The 16457-nt window shown below is 38.5% G+C and overlaps 2 protein-coding genes across 2 annotated transcripts; one reads left to right on the top strand and one right to left on the bottom strand.

The window, feature by feature from the left end:
* On the bottom strand, positions 1825 to 6137 carry LOC109724420 (sorting nexin 2B-like). Its single transcript, XM_020253237.1, has 6 exons — positions 5579 to 6137; positions 5112 to 5546; positions 3812 to 4021; positions 3468 to 3728; positions 2601 to 2687; positions 1825 to 2138 (listed from the first exon to the last, which is right to left on the bottom strand). Exons 1-6 carry the CDS (start codon positions 5978 to 5980, stop codon positions 2064 to 2066), a joined length of 1470 nt encoding a protein of 489 aa, XP_020108826.1. The 5' UTR covers positions 5981 to 6137; the 3' UTR covers positions 1825 to 2063.
* LOC109723756 (laccase-3-like) lies at positions 9042 to 11879 on the top strand. The gene is made up of 5 exons (XM_020252233.1): positions 9042 to 9174; positions 9281 to 9432; positions 9828 to 10072; positions 10179 to 10307; positions 10511 to 11879. Exons 1-5 carry the CDS (start codon positions 9076 to 9078, stop codon positions 11584 to 11586), a joined length of 1701 nt encoding a protein of 566 aa, XP_020107822.1. The 5' UTR covers positions 9042 to 9075; the 3' UTR covers positions 11587 to 11879.

The following is a 16457-nucleotide window of genomic DNA, read 5'->3' as shown; positions in this document are numbered from 1 at the left end:
AAAAAAAAAAAAAAAAAGAAGTTAAAACTCAGATGCATTTTAGTAAGTAGCAGAATATATACATATTTACGACACCTTCGGGATTTGAAATACTCTCTTATATATAGGAGATAATAGAACTAAAACTTTTAATCTAATTATAGTATCTTGGACGGTGGTTAGGTTAAAGAGGTTGTGAGTATTAAGCGTGCTAAATTAGAGTAATTATAAAATAGGTGACATCTTGAGAAGCATGGCATAACAATTGGTATTAGAGCCATTAAGCTTGACAAGAACGTGTGGCTTAACCTTAAAGGGGTGGAGAAATGTGACATTCTCAAAAAATGAAATAGTTCTATATACAAGATATAATCTTTGCTATGTTTTGAGTGTGGTGGAAACACTTTCAAAGTGTTATAAAATAGGGTAAACTTCAATCCCTCCCACATTTTTCCTTTTTCTTTTGTTCTGTTTCAAAAGTTGTACTTAGCTATTTCGTAATTTTACTCTTGTTTTACTAAAAACTTTATAATTAAATAGATAGTAAAGTAAGTATTTTTTAAAATACTAGATAGTTAAGAATAATTTTTAAAATAATAGTGTGACAAAGTAATAATATGTTATAGTAATTGTGGAATAGTTAAGTATAATCTTTTTGAACTACAGAATGATAAAGTGAAAATGAGATAAACCATAGAAAAGCAAATTAATGTTTTGTTTGCGCATTATGTGATTTGCGTCTGTGTCGGTTTTGTATTCTTGCTATTTTCCTTGCGTTTAAATTTTCTTCTCTCTTGAATGAGACTGCTTGCTTGCAACATGCCATGCATCGTCATTTTGCTGAGCAGCACAAAAGCTTTTTTTTAAGGTATGCTCGAAAATAATGCTTCCTTTCTGGTCCGAGAATTGTTTGTAATAGGTATGCACATAGAACGCGTACGAAAGTAATTTAAGGTTGTCAATTTAAGGTTGTCAAAATTTAAGGTTGTCAAAATTTAAGGTTGTCAAAATTTTACTCAAAAATAATATAATAATTTTATGTCGAATGAATGTATGTGAGAACTTTTTTTTGTATTTTATGCAAGATGAACAACTCTTAACAAGGAAAACAAGTTATCTGAAACGATTATGTTGTATATCCAGCTACAAACTAGTGGTTGAAGTGGGTGTGCCAGCTCTCATACGTTTCGAGAGAGCCCAGGCGTACTCCCATTAAGTGGGGGTCATGTACTCATGTTCATGTTTGTGCGCAAGATCTTTCTGTGTACAGCGTGATTTCATTGTCCATCCGACACCGGAAGCAACTCGTGTCCACTAAGATTGGCCCGTGTGCACGCCCCTGCGTCGGTACACACACGCACCAGGGGAAGAAAAAAAAAAAAAATCCATCTGTAGGAGCTAGCTTCCTCGTTAACGGAACATGATACAGTAAGAACCAGCTGTAAGTGACGTGAGAATTTTTGTTATTATTATTTTTATTTTTTGAAGAGAGCAGAGATGTGCACTATTTCCCCCAACTTATGATCATGCTCCCTTGTTTAGCTATAAATTATGATAATTACAAAGGGCTCAAAAACTAAGGCGACGGAAAAATTCTAAAATGCTATATTTATACTATTAATGTGATGCTCTTAATCAATCAATTTTTTTTTTTTTAAATTCACCCATTCTATCATGATATTTAAAAAATATATATTTTTATTATACTCTTTTTTTTAAATATATGATTGGTTGAAAATAAATAATGTGGTGTAAGTGTTATACAATAAACTTCTACGTCGTGAGGGCCGTCTTATTATATTACTGACCAATAACTTAAGGAAGCTTATACCTAACAATCTCATCTGACACAGAAACCAAGGCACGAACTGTGCTATTAGGAAGATTATATACACCCTCGAAATAACCAAGTAACGAATTCAAATCAAACTAAGGATATTCAGGGACTGCGGTGTGGTTCTTTCTCTTTTCTGTTCTCTCGTGGACCTAAATTAACAAATATACAAGCATGTGTGGTGGAAGAAACGTTAAGAGAAAAATAAGCGGGGAGAAAAAAAAAAACGGGGGATTTACATGTGTTCTAATCACCCTCTTGCGTAGCCCCTCGTCTCATCTGCTACTTTTGCCCAGACGCTTGCCAACTCTTCTGCATAGCCAACCTGTATTACATGCAATGCAGAAGATCTTAATGATACATGAATAAATTCGTGCTAAAAAGGATGAGATCCTGTAGATAGTTACAAGTACTCGTCCATATGTTTTTTAAGTACTACTTTGATGGCATGTGTACGCTACGCTCTCAAGCCAATTGAGATAGAAAAAATGTACAGAAGTGAGCTGTTTAGTACATTTTCTATATATTGATGGAAGCATAGTGGCATGTGGCCGGTGTCTTTACTCCAATAACACGAAAGATTTAGAAGAAAGAAAAATCAGCTTTGATAGAAAATCGACAAATTTTTGCTCGCTAGACCTCTAAACAAGCACAACAAGAAGGGAAAGAAACTAAGCGCCGTGGCCCTGTGGATCGCCAAAATAAAATAGTAACTGAAAGAGTTGAGGCATTTTGTCCAAACGGTAGCTGTTGAAGTTTGGGCAATATTGTTAGGGAAAAGAAATACCTGGTTTACTACAAATCCTTTGAGCATGCTTAGAAAATCATCATGCCTTTCTCTGTCCAGTCTCTCCAGTTCACTGCGGTTGATTTCCTGCATTACACCGCAAGTAAATCAGACAACTGCATGAAATCTAATAATGTACCTGTACCCACATTCTTTTCGGCAGAGTCATGTTTGTTCACTCATAATTAAGTTCAAAACATAATAACATTCATCCGGCAGCAGTGTTGGATGAATTGATCTTGATTTAGAGAACCATCATCCACATTGATTAATAACATTGACCTCTGCAGATTCAGATGTCATTAACAAGATTCAAGGAAAAAATGTCTCCGTTAATTGGAGAAGTGGCACATATTATCATAAAAATCTAATGGAGATGATAGAACAGGTAAAGAAAGTAACTTGCAAGAACACAAAACTAGAAAGCTAAAGGAAAAACTTGATTAAAAATTAAAAAAGCAGCAGGATTAAGCTTGAAAGAAAATGCTAAGAAAAAACTGAAATTAAAGAAGAGCACTCAAGTCATCATGATTAAATTAATGAATCCCAATATGTATAATTTGAGCAAAAGAATAATATATTATAATGAACAAATAACCGCAAAGTAGTACTCATATATGTGTCAATGTATTAAAATTTCAGACGAAATCTGAAGGTAGAGAAAGAGAAGTAAAGAGCCCAGAAAGTCGCTAAATGCTAATGTTTATGTCTTAAGCAATTAATTAACAATAAATATTAATCTTTGCTATTTAAAAAGTGGAATATTTTCCACTTCGTATGTTGTTATACATACAAACATAGAGAGAGAGAGAGAGAGAGAGAGAGAGAGAGAGAGACAAATACAAAAAAAAAGAAAAACACAAATACCTTGATCCTTTCGTATTCTCTTAGAGCAAAGGTTTTAGCATCTTCAGTAGCTCTTATTGTTTCTTTCAGCTCCTCTATTTTATGGAGTCTCCACCTATCACCACCAAATACCTTGGACGATGCAGTTTCAAGTTTCTCTACCCTTGCTTGTATGGATGACAAATCGGATACAAGTGTTTGTACCGTCAATAATGCACTTGCCCGATCTGAGAATGCACTTCGAACAGCCAACATTAACTCTAGATATTCATGGAGAACCTCCTGCTTAAAAGAACGTTATACAAGTTATTAACTACAAGTTGAACAAAAGAAAAATAAGGCCCGCGCAAAAGCCTTTATTTTACCAGATGTTTGACTATTTGAGCGTTTAATTCTCGGTACAATCTGCCAGCTTTGACAGTGGCAACTGCTACGCGCTTGATATCAGCAGCCCTTGTTCTTTGAGAATTATAAATTGCTTCCTCAGTCTCAAGCTTTGTTAGTTTGATAAATACTCGCCCTAATTGTCCCATTGTTTCACCAACATCCTGCTGGGCTTTAACAAGTGCTTCAGCCTGAATTATAACCAGAAAGGAGATAAAGGTTACGAGTGCCATGGTCAGTTCAATACGTCCAAAACTCTCTTGAGTATTAGAAATATGGAAATTAATCTAAAGATCTGTTTTCTTAAGAAATGTTCATTTTATGAAGTTGCCACTGTTGGGAGATAAAGGAAGCTCAAGTGCAAATTACAAATTAACCTAGGATGACACAACACACACACACACACACACACACACACACACACAATCTCATTGGAATTTTTAACCCATTCAACCAATATCTTAGTATACATCAACCAAACCTTTAGCTCTTTTTCAACATGTCACTAATCTTCATGTATGAACACCTTAACACTAACACCATCATTCTACACAGAAAATTGTTGAAGCATGAAGTGGACATCTATTAAGAATAAATAAGAAGGAATACTCACCGGCATAGAAAAAGATGATTTTTATATAATTTAGTGTTTGCAAGCAGCATAAAGGCACCTCCAAATTTATGCCTGAAAAAACAGTAGGTATTTAAAACCAAATGACAAACCATATTCTGCTTGTGATCCTCCTCCATCTCATTGGATGACCGAGGAACCGAAGTGAAACAACCATACTTTTCTTTGAACCAAGGATTCTTCTCACATTTGCTCAGTTTTCTCTTTACACAATCTCACCTCTTATGTAATACTGCTTCATAATTACTCACAGCTCATAGATGATACATTTGTCGAGGAAACTATAACATAAATCGATACTATAAATAACCGGTCCAGTTTTCAGCTATACAAATTAAAAAAAACATAAGACTCTACTTCAATTCAGGTAAAGCGAAACAGCCATCGATCAGTTATAGAGTAGGGTTCGTAAGTACATATGTGACGCGACTCTTAAATCTACTTATCGAGATTCTGCTTTCTTCGTAACCTTCCATCTATTTAATCTGATTCCTCATCAATTTGTTTCTTATTGTTTCATTTTCCTAGCTAAATGATCCATGATGGAAAAAGAAGATTCTAATCGCAAAATGAAATTGCAATAACATATTATCAGTTAGCAGATCTCAAAGAAAAGAATTAAGACGACATTTCCTTTGATATCAACACACCTGCTGGGAAGAAGTGGTGAGCTGCTGCTCCAGATCCTGCATCTTCTCCTTCCTCTCCAAGAAGTCCCTATCCTCCTCCGCCACGGGAGGCTTCGCCCCGCCCCAGTCGTTCGCCACCGACTGCTTGAGCTCCTTGAAGATCCGGAGCAAGTCCCTCCCACCCTTCGCGGGGTGCACCGCCTCCTGCGGTGGCGCGTGACTCGGAGGCTGCGCCGCCCCGTCCGTGAACCTCCCGGGCGCCTCCAGGAACGCGCGGAGCTCGTCGCCCCGCCCGATCGCGGGGTGCGCGGCGAGCCGCCGCAGGTAGCGCTCGAGCGCGGCGCGGCGCAGCTCCAGGAACTCGTGCTGCTGCATCACCTGGCCCTCGACCACGCCCTTGTCGGGGCGCGGCGGGACGAGGAACCCGCGGTAGGCCTCGGCGAGGCGGTCCGCGTCCTGCTCCTTCTGCGGCTCGGAGACGGCGNCACCACCTCGCGGAAGCGCCGCCGCACGCGGCGCTCCTCCCCGCCGCGCCATCGGCTGGCGACGAGGTAGCTGACGTAGACCCCGCCCGCGTCCTGCTCCTTCTGCGGCTCGGAGACGGCGATCGCGACGTAATCGGCGGGCGCGGCGAGATCCGCGGCGGGGTCTTGGGATCGGAAGGGGCTGGGGACGACATCGGCGTAGGAAGGGGGTGGGGAGGGGGAGACAGGGTACGGGGGAGGCGGAGGGAGCGAGCGAGCGGGATCGTCCCCGCCATCAGCGGCGGCGGAGAAGGAGGAGATGGCGCTGCGGTAATCGGAGGGGGCGTCGGAGAGGGCTAGGGTTTCCATGTCCTCGGCGCGGGGGCCCGGTGATTCGAACCCTAGGTAGGTCTCGGGATCCATCATCGTTTACGAGCGGAGAGAGGAGAGGAGAGGAGAGGAGAGGAGAATGCAGGAGATCACGAGAAGGGCGAGGAGGAGCACGAAAACGGTAAGATTACCGGGCTCGTGAGAATAACGGGCCGTTACTCTCGCTAACCTTGTTATTTTTTTGGGATAATGTCTTAATTTACCCCTGCTCGTAACATTGTTAAAATTTCAACCATATCTAATTTATCGGTATATAAAAGTACATTTGAAAAATTTTAAATAATAGTAGAGTGTAAATAAGAAAATGTATTCTTTTCAACTGGACCCTGTTCTAGCGGTGCATAGGCTCAATATCACTTCTTGAAATGACCTTCTATGATTGATTGTTCTTCTTCTTCTTTTTTTTTTTTTTTTGTTTTTTTGGTACCTGCTGGTGACTCAGGCTTTAGTTGTCTCACCCTTGTAGCTGAATTCACTCTTTCAATGAATTAAGCAGGTGCTACCTATTCTCAAAAAAAAAAAAAAGTATTCTTTTATATATTTAATTCAAATTAAAAATTAATAAAATTAAGTATAAAAAATTAAATTTGGACTTAATATTTTAGATATATATATATATATACAAATCAATAAGCAGGGCTAGAAGTTAGTGGGCCGGTAGACGTGTCGGTAGAGAAATATAGGTGTGAACGGGTTGGGCTTGGGTTGGATCCATTAAAGTATCCAAATTCGAAAAGGTTTTAATTATACTTGTGCCCTTTAAACTTGGATCCAATTAGGGTCCGAATATTGAACCCTAATCAGGCCTCCGAATTGGAAGCGTAAGATCAATAGGATCTGACGTTCATGTAAGTTCTCTACACTTTTATCTAATTATTATTATTTTAATGAAAACAGATCATGCCACAATGTTGGGTTCATTCCGAGCAATTAACTCAAAAAACTACTTATTCAACAATACAAATGGCGGGCCAACTCTGAACCATTCTAGGCCCATTAAGTGATTGGGCTCCACTATAAGTCAATTAATTGGGCTTGAAATGGATCAGCCTACTCACACTATAAATCAATTGATTGGGCTTTAACTATAAACACTGTCTCTTGGCCTGTAGTGAAAAGTGCACAGTAATAAACTATTTCATATATTACTATAATCGAAAATTATGTTCCAGTTGGTTAAAGTCCTTTTCATTAACTTTTGAAACAGTTTATCAGCGCGTCCTTTACATTACTGGTTTTTATTTTTGTAATACTAAAAGTTTGGCGAGAGTGTAAGTCTCAAACGAATCGTTGTTGCTATTGACCATCGCGCCCTGCAATTTTAGATTACTACTTCTCATTTCGTTTTCAACTTTTTCAGTGTGTTTTTCCACGAGCAGGTTGATTCTAGCATCTCATAACCATGTGGGGACGCTAAATCCGCACCCACTTTATATAATTAACAAAGGTTCTACGTGCTCTTGCTAATCGTGATGTATCATGTTGATTTTGTGTTGAAAAACTGGTGCATTTATGTCGATTATTGTGGATCTTAATCTATTCGCTGGATAAAACCTACCTGGTTGATTTCCTGAGTTAACTTCTATTACAATAGAAACTAACTTTTACAAGCAACAACTATCTTCTGCAGTTGATTGAGAACTTAATTATTAATACCCAAGGTTCTAACCTACCTGGTTGATTTACTAAGTTAACTTCTATTACAATAGAAACTAACTTTTACAAGCGACCACTGACTGTATCTGCTGCAGTTGACTGAGAACTTAATTATTAATACCCAAGGTTCTAACTTTGAGATCTAATTGATTTATATTCTTAATTAAGTTTATTTCTAAAAAGAAAAAGAAAGAAGAAGATGAGTATCTTGCTATCTTTCTCTAAATAAATGTATTTACGAGCAACCAAAATTAGACCGACTGTTTGATTATCTATCAACTTATTGGATCTAAATTTTTTAATATGGTATCAGAATTCAGTTCACGTCACTAGATATATCCTCTAGTCGACGATAAAAGCGTTGTTAAGTCTAATAGATGACTTAATTGAGAAAAGCACAAACAAACTACCCAAACAAGAGAGGGAAATAAAAAAAACAAGAACATAGTAACATATGTTGCTGCCTTGCTGGTAGCAGATTTCTACTTGATTGTGATTGCTACTAAACACAGTTGGTAAATTTGATTTCCTATATCTTCCTTTTCGATTAAAAAATGTCTTTTGGATTAAAAAAATGTTAAAAAACAAAATGGTGTGGAAGCAAAAACCTTCATGTGGACTTTTTAGACTCCTAATTTCTTTCCATGGGTCAATCAAAAGGACAGAGTTATTTACTTTAGGGAAACATATATTACCTTCCCTAACGAACCCTAACCAAACTCCTGCATAAAGTATTCTCTGCTTTGAGAATACAAATTAGATAAACAAAAGGGGGCCTGGGAATTGTTTGGTACAAGTATAAATGATAGTTTTTGACTAGTGGTCTTGTTACATTTTTTCAAAAGCCAATGCTTACTCCTCAAGGTATCTAGACTTGCATAGTTTAAATTTACACCTAAAAGTCCAGTAGTAATTTGACTGGAATCAATTGTATCAAATAAAAACAGATCTATACATCTGTGAAAAGAAAAAAAAAAAAGTTTAAAACCTCATATTTTTCATAGAAAGTCACTCAAACTTAAGAACAACTTATGGTAATGGACAAAGTTCTTCTCAGCGTAAATATTTACTTATAAGAATAACAACATTCAATCGGAAGTTATTAATCTGCATAAAAGTATATATGTAAGAATAAATTTGACATTATTTCAGTAGTTAACGTGAAAATTAGTTAATTTTGAAGGGGTGTTCCTTGTATCGACAAGCGCTAATGGAACAACTTAGCCATCCATCTCAAGTGATGGTTAGACTAGTTGGTCAACAACTCCTATAGGATTTAACAGAAATGTGGCCATCAATTTGACCTAGCAAGCTTAGAAACGACAAAATCATCTCCACAAATCATTAAACCTAATCTTCCAACCTCAAAACAACCCCATTACCTTTAATTCCCTCGCGCTATAAATAAACACATCCCCGTTGCCATTTGATTGCATCACAACATCCTAGGTCTCCAAATTATCAGTTGAAAAGCAATGGAGATCATCAGCGCAACCTCCGTTTCCTCTATTCTTCTATGGCTCTTCATGTTTTTCACTTACACAAGTGCCAAAGTTCACTACCATGAGTTTGTTGTATGTTTCCTACAATGTACAAGCACTATAAGTAGTAGTAATAGTGATCTTTTTTTTTAACTTAATGTTCATGGTGTTTTATGTGGTGATCTGAATTGATGGATAGGTTGAAGCTACGCCAGTGAAGAGGCTGTGCAGAACCAACCACGTCATTACGGTGAACGGGCAATATCCAGGGCCTACATTGGAGGTTAATAATGGAGACTCTCTGGTGATTAAAGCTGTGAACAAGGCAAAATACAACCTCACCCTCCACTGGTACTGTTTTATTAATTCTCTACGTATATGACTATATATATACATACATACATACACATGCACATTTTCTCTCTTTAAAATGCATGCAACAAGCTTTACATTCACATCTCGTAACATAACATACATATATGAAAACAGCTTATATTAAAAGTAACTTAATCAAAATTAGGTAGTAGCTATTATTTCTAGAAGATGGTGCTCTGTGCGCGCCCTTTCTTGGTCAATTTGTCACTAAGTAAAATAGTTTGACCATGCGGCAAATTTTGATTAAAAAAGTGGCAAGCTTGACCTTTTCAACACCTATACTTAAGACCTGCACCTCTAAATATATATTTTCTTTTTAATGTCCTTAATTTTTTTTAAAAAAAAAATTTGATTATTTCGTTGTGGATTAGGCACGGGGTTCGACAGTTGAGGAACGGGTGGGCCGATGGGCCGGTGTTCGTGACTCAGTGCCCGATCCGGCCCGGGGCGAGCTACACGTACCGGTTCACAATACAAAAGCAAGAGGGCACGCTGTGGTGGCACGCGCACAACTCGTGGCTCAGGGCCACCGTGCACGGCGCCATCGTCATCCGTCCTAAGGAGGGCACCACCTATCCATTCCCCAAGCCCCAAAGAGAATTCCCTGTAATTATTGGTAATAATCCATGAAAATAAGATTAAATAAACAGGGTTTATAATCTGAATAAAATTGACAAGTAAGAGTAATTTAATTAAAAAACTTGATACTCTGATTAAAACAGGGGAATGGTGGAATAGGGACCCAATGCAGGTTATAAGGCAAGCACTTAAGACAGGGGCAGCTCCAAACACGTCAGACGCTTACACAATCAATGGCCAACCCGGAGATTTCTTCGAATGCTCCAGCAAAGGCAAGTCTAATTTTTTTTAAAAAAAAGGGGGGGAAAAAAAGCCCAAAAAGCTCAAAAAATCTCTTTGTTAGTCCACTAATTGAATCTAATTATAATAATTATACTTACTAGCTGAGCTAATTTTAATGTCGATTGGTAAATCTAATAAGTTGGTTATTGTTAACTCGATGAAATTGACCGAATTTAATGAATTTGAACTGCAGAGACCACTATACTTCCGGTGGCGGCCGGTGAGACCAACCTCCTCCGGTTCGTCAACGCGGCGATGGAAAACGAGCACTTCATATCCATCGCCGGCCACTCCATGACCGTTGTCGGCATCGACGCCGCCTACACCAAGCCCTACACCACCCCCTACCTCATGCTCGCACCGGGGCAGACCACCGACGTCCTCGTGACCACCAACCAGCCCCCCGGCCGGTACTACCTCGCTGCGCACGTCTATGAGAGCGGCCGTGGCATCCCCTTCGACAACACCACCACCACCGCGATCCTCGAATACAAATCCGGCGCCTGCGGCGCCGGCGGCCCCCCGCCGAGGCTCCCCGTCCTCCCGGCCTTTAACGACACCCCCGCGAAGACCGCATTCGTCGCGGGGCTTCGAAGCCTCGGCCCGGTGGATCTCCCCGGCCCGGTCGACGAGCACCTGTTCTTCACTGTGGGGCTAGGCCTGTTCAACTGCCCCCGTTCAAAGCCATGTGGGGGTCCAAACGGAACCCGTTTTGGCGCCAGCATGAATAACATCTCGTTCACACAACCGAGAACGGTCTCGATACTACAAGCAGATTATTTCGGCATTCCAGGTGTATTCACCTCCGACTTTCCCCCCGTCCCTCCGATCCCGTTCGATTACACGGCGAACAATATCAGCCGTTCATTGCAGCAGCCCGTGCGCGGGACCAAAGTGTACAGATTGAAGTTCGGGTCCGTGGTGCAACTTGTGATGCAGGGGACCAACATCTTTGTGGGAGAGGAACACCCCATGCACATCCACGGGTACCAGTTCTACGTGCTCGCGACCGGGTTCGGGAACTACGACCCCGTGCGCGACCCGGCCAAGTTCAACCTCGTCGACCCGCCGATGCGGAACACGGTCGGAGTGCCGGTTAGCGGCTGGGCCGTGATCCGGTTCAGGGCGGACAATCCCGGGATCTGGTTCGTGCACTGCCACATCGACTCACACCTCACGTGGGGCCTCGCGATGGCGTTCCAGGTGGAGAACGGCGTCGGGCTGCTGGAGTCGGTGCTGCCGCCGCCGGTCGACCTACCCATTTGTTGAGGGAATGCTTGCGTGATTTCTGTAATTTCTCTACTGTTTGATCTACTAGTCATATAGTTTGCGTGCGGTTCTCACTTAAGCTTTAGGGCCCAGATTGTTTGCGAGCCGGGATTGAGTTAATTGATGCAGTTCAATTCTTGGATGTAATTCATTTATGTTGTTTGTGAGTATGCTCATGGCATATGGGCTCAAAATTAGGCATAATTTGTTGAAGTCTTATTTCAAATTGTTAGTAACATTTCAGTGTAATGTGTTTATATATAATAATAAGTGATTTTCCTTCTTTTTCCAAATCAAATATAAAATTTCTGTTCTTGTTAGCCTAATTAATGAAACTCACATAGGCTTGCAGTGCGAGCCCATAGGCCCCAATCAAGGCCCACGAGTTGAAGCAAGAGTTTGAAAGAAAGTTACTGACTGATAACTGCACTAAGGGCAAGTTTAGCCCCACAACTTTGGCAGCAGCTTTTGGGCGAAGCAGGGATCCAGCAGGGATCCAATGACTGTTTGGTGTGATTTTTCAAAAACTTAGTCTGACAGATCAGTTCTAATTGTTCCCAGAAGCAGAGCTCAACAGGGTCCAGAAGGACAGCTGTGGTCTGAACCTGATAAATTTCTCGCTCAAGAGGGCGTGTCGATAATTTTACTAGTAGCTAAGTTAGCGATTCTGCGCTACGAGAACAATGACATATCGTGCTAATTTATGTCCCAAAAGTTTTTTTTTTTTTTTTTTTAATTTTTTTCTTCTTTTTTTTTTTTTAAGATATAGGTAACACGCTACCCGCTTCGTTTATTTCATTTAAAAATAAACTTAGCTGAAAATGTGAATCAACTAAGATTCAAACTTGTGTCTCGGATATCAATCACCAAGCCCTTTGCAACTTGCTCTAGAGACGGTCGGTATTTATGTCCCAAAAGTTAATGTTCTGAAACTTCTACTAGTATGTAGATTGGTGTTAGATATAAATAAGGTATTGGTATTAATGTAATATCTGTGTGTCATGAGTAGGAATAGTATTGATTTACATCAGGCGACTTTGCAATTTGGTTAATTGATCTCATGTGATGGCGAAATTTTAGTTTGACGGCAAAAAAAAGGGTCAATTTCCGTGAATAATTGTGCCACCAAGGATTATCCCGAAAGGAATTTGAATTCAGTTATTTTGCTGAATACAAATTTTGGACCCTTGTTATTGGAGAGTGACATTTCATTATGCAAAAAAGAAAGAAAAAAAAAAACCCCAAAAATGGTCCAACTTGTTGTTTCCTACTTATCCAGCAAATTAATTGCATAGTCTCGATCAAACCCCCACTCAATATACAAGCCTGCCCACGAATACCGATGAAGTGCTCACCTCCTGGTCATATGTTCCCACCTATGATTTTTTTTTTTGAAAATAGATAAAATACTATCCGTTTCATTTATTTTATTTAAAAATAAATTTAACTATAAATAAGAATTAATTAGGATTCGAATCTAAAACACCGGGTACCAACTATCAAGTCATTTGCAACTTGTGCTAAGTACAGTCAGTACTAGTGAATTTTGATCCATATTGAGTAACAGTACTTATATATACATATATAGTGTAGAGTTACTATACTATCGAATACATCGAGAAGTTGATACTTTCGACTTTTTGATTTTTGGATTATGAATAGTACGGTTGGAATAATTATGGTCTCCCCTAGGATTGAGCAGTATTTCTAAGATTAAGTGGTCTCCACAGGATAATAATATTAATCTAAAGATTAGAAATGATCAAAAGATTGATCTAAGAGCCAAAAAGTCAAAAGTACCAGATTCTGTGTACTTTCGATAGCAACTAGCGTCCAATCCATATGTACTTACAACTTGGCTATTTGGTAACATTAACGATTAGTACTCGAGTTTAGTGTTTATTTATTTATGTTTAAGGTAATCACCATTCAAGTACAATGAAATGCGAGTATTCTTTGAGGTTCGGGCAAGTAATTAGTTTGAAGAGTCACTAGATTTGTTATTAGAGATGATATTTTCATTAAAATTATGCTTGAGAGGAGTAATTATATCGGATAGTTCACAATGCAGTATAAAATATAGTTCGTAAAACCGACCGTCCCTAGAGCAAGTGACAAAGGGCTTGGTAGTTGGTATCCGAGACCCAAGTTCGAATCCTAATTGATTCACATTTCTAGCTAAGTTTATTTCTAAATGAAATAAACGAAGTGGGTAGCGTGCTATCAATCTCTCAAAAAAAAAATATAGTTCGTAAATTGGCTTTGTCGTGTGGCCTAATCACAAATTGGCATATATGACATATAAAGTAATATTTATCACTAATCATTTTATTTCAATGGCCATTGTGTTTGAATTTTTGTTAAGTATTCTATACAATCACATGTTAATGACAGACCATGAACGTGAAAAAAAAATTGAATTGTTTAAAACTTGATCAAACTAAATAGATTCCTCATATAATAAAAACTAATATTATTATATATTTAAAGCAGTAACTTATAATCAATGATTCTCTCAAAAAAAACTTATAATCAATGGGCTAAACTTTTTTTCCTTTTTTCGCCTGCATCTTATAGGATCCCCAAAAGCATTTTGAGCCTCTTTAGGAAAAGTTAAGTTTTTCTTTTGTGGGGATTAGAACCTAAGACACCCCTCGCAATCATGGTCTTAAATTCAAAAAATTAAACCTTGTCATTATCTATCTCCCTCGTGAAGCATCAAAGCCAAAAAGAGAGAGCAACAATTGCTTAATTCACTTTCTCGGGAAGGATAATTAATATTCCTCACTAATTCTTTTACTCCTTGCAGAATCCAAAGCTCTCTCTATCTTTCATAATCTCTTTCCCCCAAAAGCCCCTTTTTTTAATTTTCCGGATTAATTGCGTTGTCCATTCTCTACATTAATCCAATTTTTTATTTATAGTACTTTTTTTTTCTTTTACAATAATGTTTTTTATCGGTAGAATTAATTGAATTATTTGTCTCTAACCTTTATGTATTTTTACTTTAATTCAGAGATGCGGCAAATCATATCCAGCCAAATTTTGTTAAACTTTTTTTTTTTTCCCCTTGACTGAGGCCTATTATCTCATCACTATAGTCTAGTTCATAATTTTAATAAATAAAACAGAGAACAAGTTATCTTTTTTATAAAAAAAAAATAATATTGTCATGTATATAATCACGACAGACAACTTATATATCGAGCTCGGCGATAGCCCCCACCGCGCCTTCGCGGGTCGGGCGGGAGGCAGCAGCGGAAGAAGAAGAAGAGAAAGAGAAAAAGAAAAAGAAAAGAAATTGTGTAAAATTTTTCTAAATAGTGTAACGTTAGTCTTAATAGTGTAAAATCCATTCCAAAATAGTATAATTTTTATATCAAATAGTGCTAGTTTATTAAAACAGTACAAATTTATTTTAAAACAATATAATTTTATTTTAATAGTGTAATTTCATCATCTTCTTTCTTCTTATATAATTTTTTGTCTTTTTTTTTTTTCTTCCTCTTCACCAACGGCCACGGTATCGGCGACGACGTCGCTAAAGACCCCATGCTCCGAGACTTCGGCGCAGCAGCGACCTCCGCGGCATCGATGTCGGCGAAGAGACGTCGTCGTCGGAGATGGTAGAGGAGGCGAAGGAGGAAGAAGAGGGAAATGGCGAGAAGGGCGAGAGAGGGTGAGATAGACGTCGTCGTTGGAGGCGGTGGAGGAGGGTCGAAGAGGGAAAAAAAAAAAGTCGCAGCGCCGCCTCGGCGGAGTCGGAGGCAAGAAAGGCGGGGAGTACGCAGGCGAGGGTAAGAATGCGCCGGACAAAACCGAAGTGGGCCGCCTCCGCCTCTGCCTCCGCCGCTCTCTGGGAAGAGAAAAAAAAAACGAACGAGAGGAAAAAAAAAAAAAAAAAGGAGAGAAAAAAAAAATTACAAGAGTATTTTGATTAATTTGCTGAAAAATCGAACCGAATTTATAAAAACGAAAAAGATGATCTATTTTTGTAAAAATCTAAAATTAGTAAATTTCTTATGCAAATTCGCCATTAAATTTTTTTGATTTGTTTTACCACATATAAAAGCGCCCTCCCCAAGTAAAAGATTATTGGTTGGATGAAATTAAAGTCATGTAAATTTTATCTGCATACGTACGTTCATTTGAAAGGACAACGTCGGCGTTTCCGCACAGCAACGCGCCCTTCCAGGGATGGACGGTCCAGATTCGTCCATAACATCACGCTTGGTACGATTCGAAATTTAAATGGGGAAGGGTCCTGGTTCCGACCAAAGGGCAAACGTGGGACCCGTGTACGGAGTTCGTATTTGGAGAAACAACTTATTTCGGGTACCCGAATAGTTACCCAATTAATTCCTCCCACACAAAAAGAGTTCACACTTATCCACAAGTTTAGTTTGCTGCGAATTTAGAACACAAATAGTGTTTTCTTTGTTGAGAAAAATATTCTCTACTTTTGTTCTCAAGATACTTTAGTATAAAACTTATTCCAAAAGTATAGTTCAGATAATATTTTATTGTAAAAGAATACTATATATCTCGTAATAGAGCCAAAAATTTATATATATATTCGACTGTCAAAATTAATATAACATTTGCCATATATTCGTATTCAAATTCGTATCAAAAAAAATAATATGAATATGAATACGATTTTGTCATAAATTCGACTATAGTTGACTATTTTTATTCCCGTGAAATAAGCAGACAGTTGTTTTTTCATTATATCTCTTTGTTTATTTTATTGTGATTTTTTATGTTAAAGGTGCATTTATACTTGCTAATATTAATTTTTATGAAAAAATAAATATATAAAATTTGAACACGAGTGTATAACTTTAATTACATTATGTCTTTTTAATGCT

The sequence above is a fragment of the Ananas comosus genome, linkage group 18, assembly GCF_001540865.1.
Source record: "Ananas comosus cultivar F153 linkage group 18, ASM154086v1, whole genome shotgun sequence".
NCBI lineage: Eukaryota > Viridiplantae > Streptophyta > Magnoliopsida > Poales > Bromeliaceae > Ananas > Ananas comosus.
This window is presented reverse-complemented; position numbering and strand designations above follow the sequence as displayed.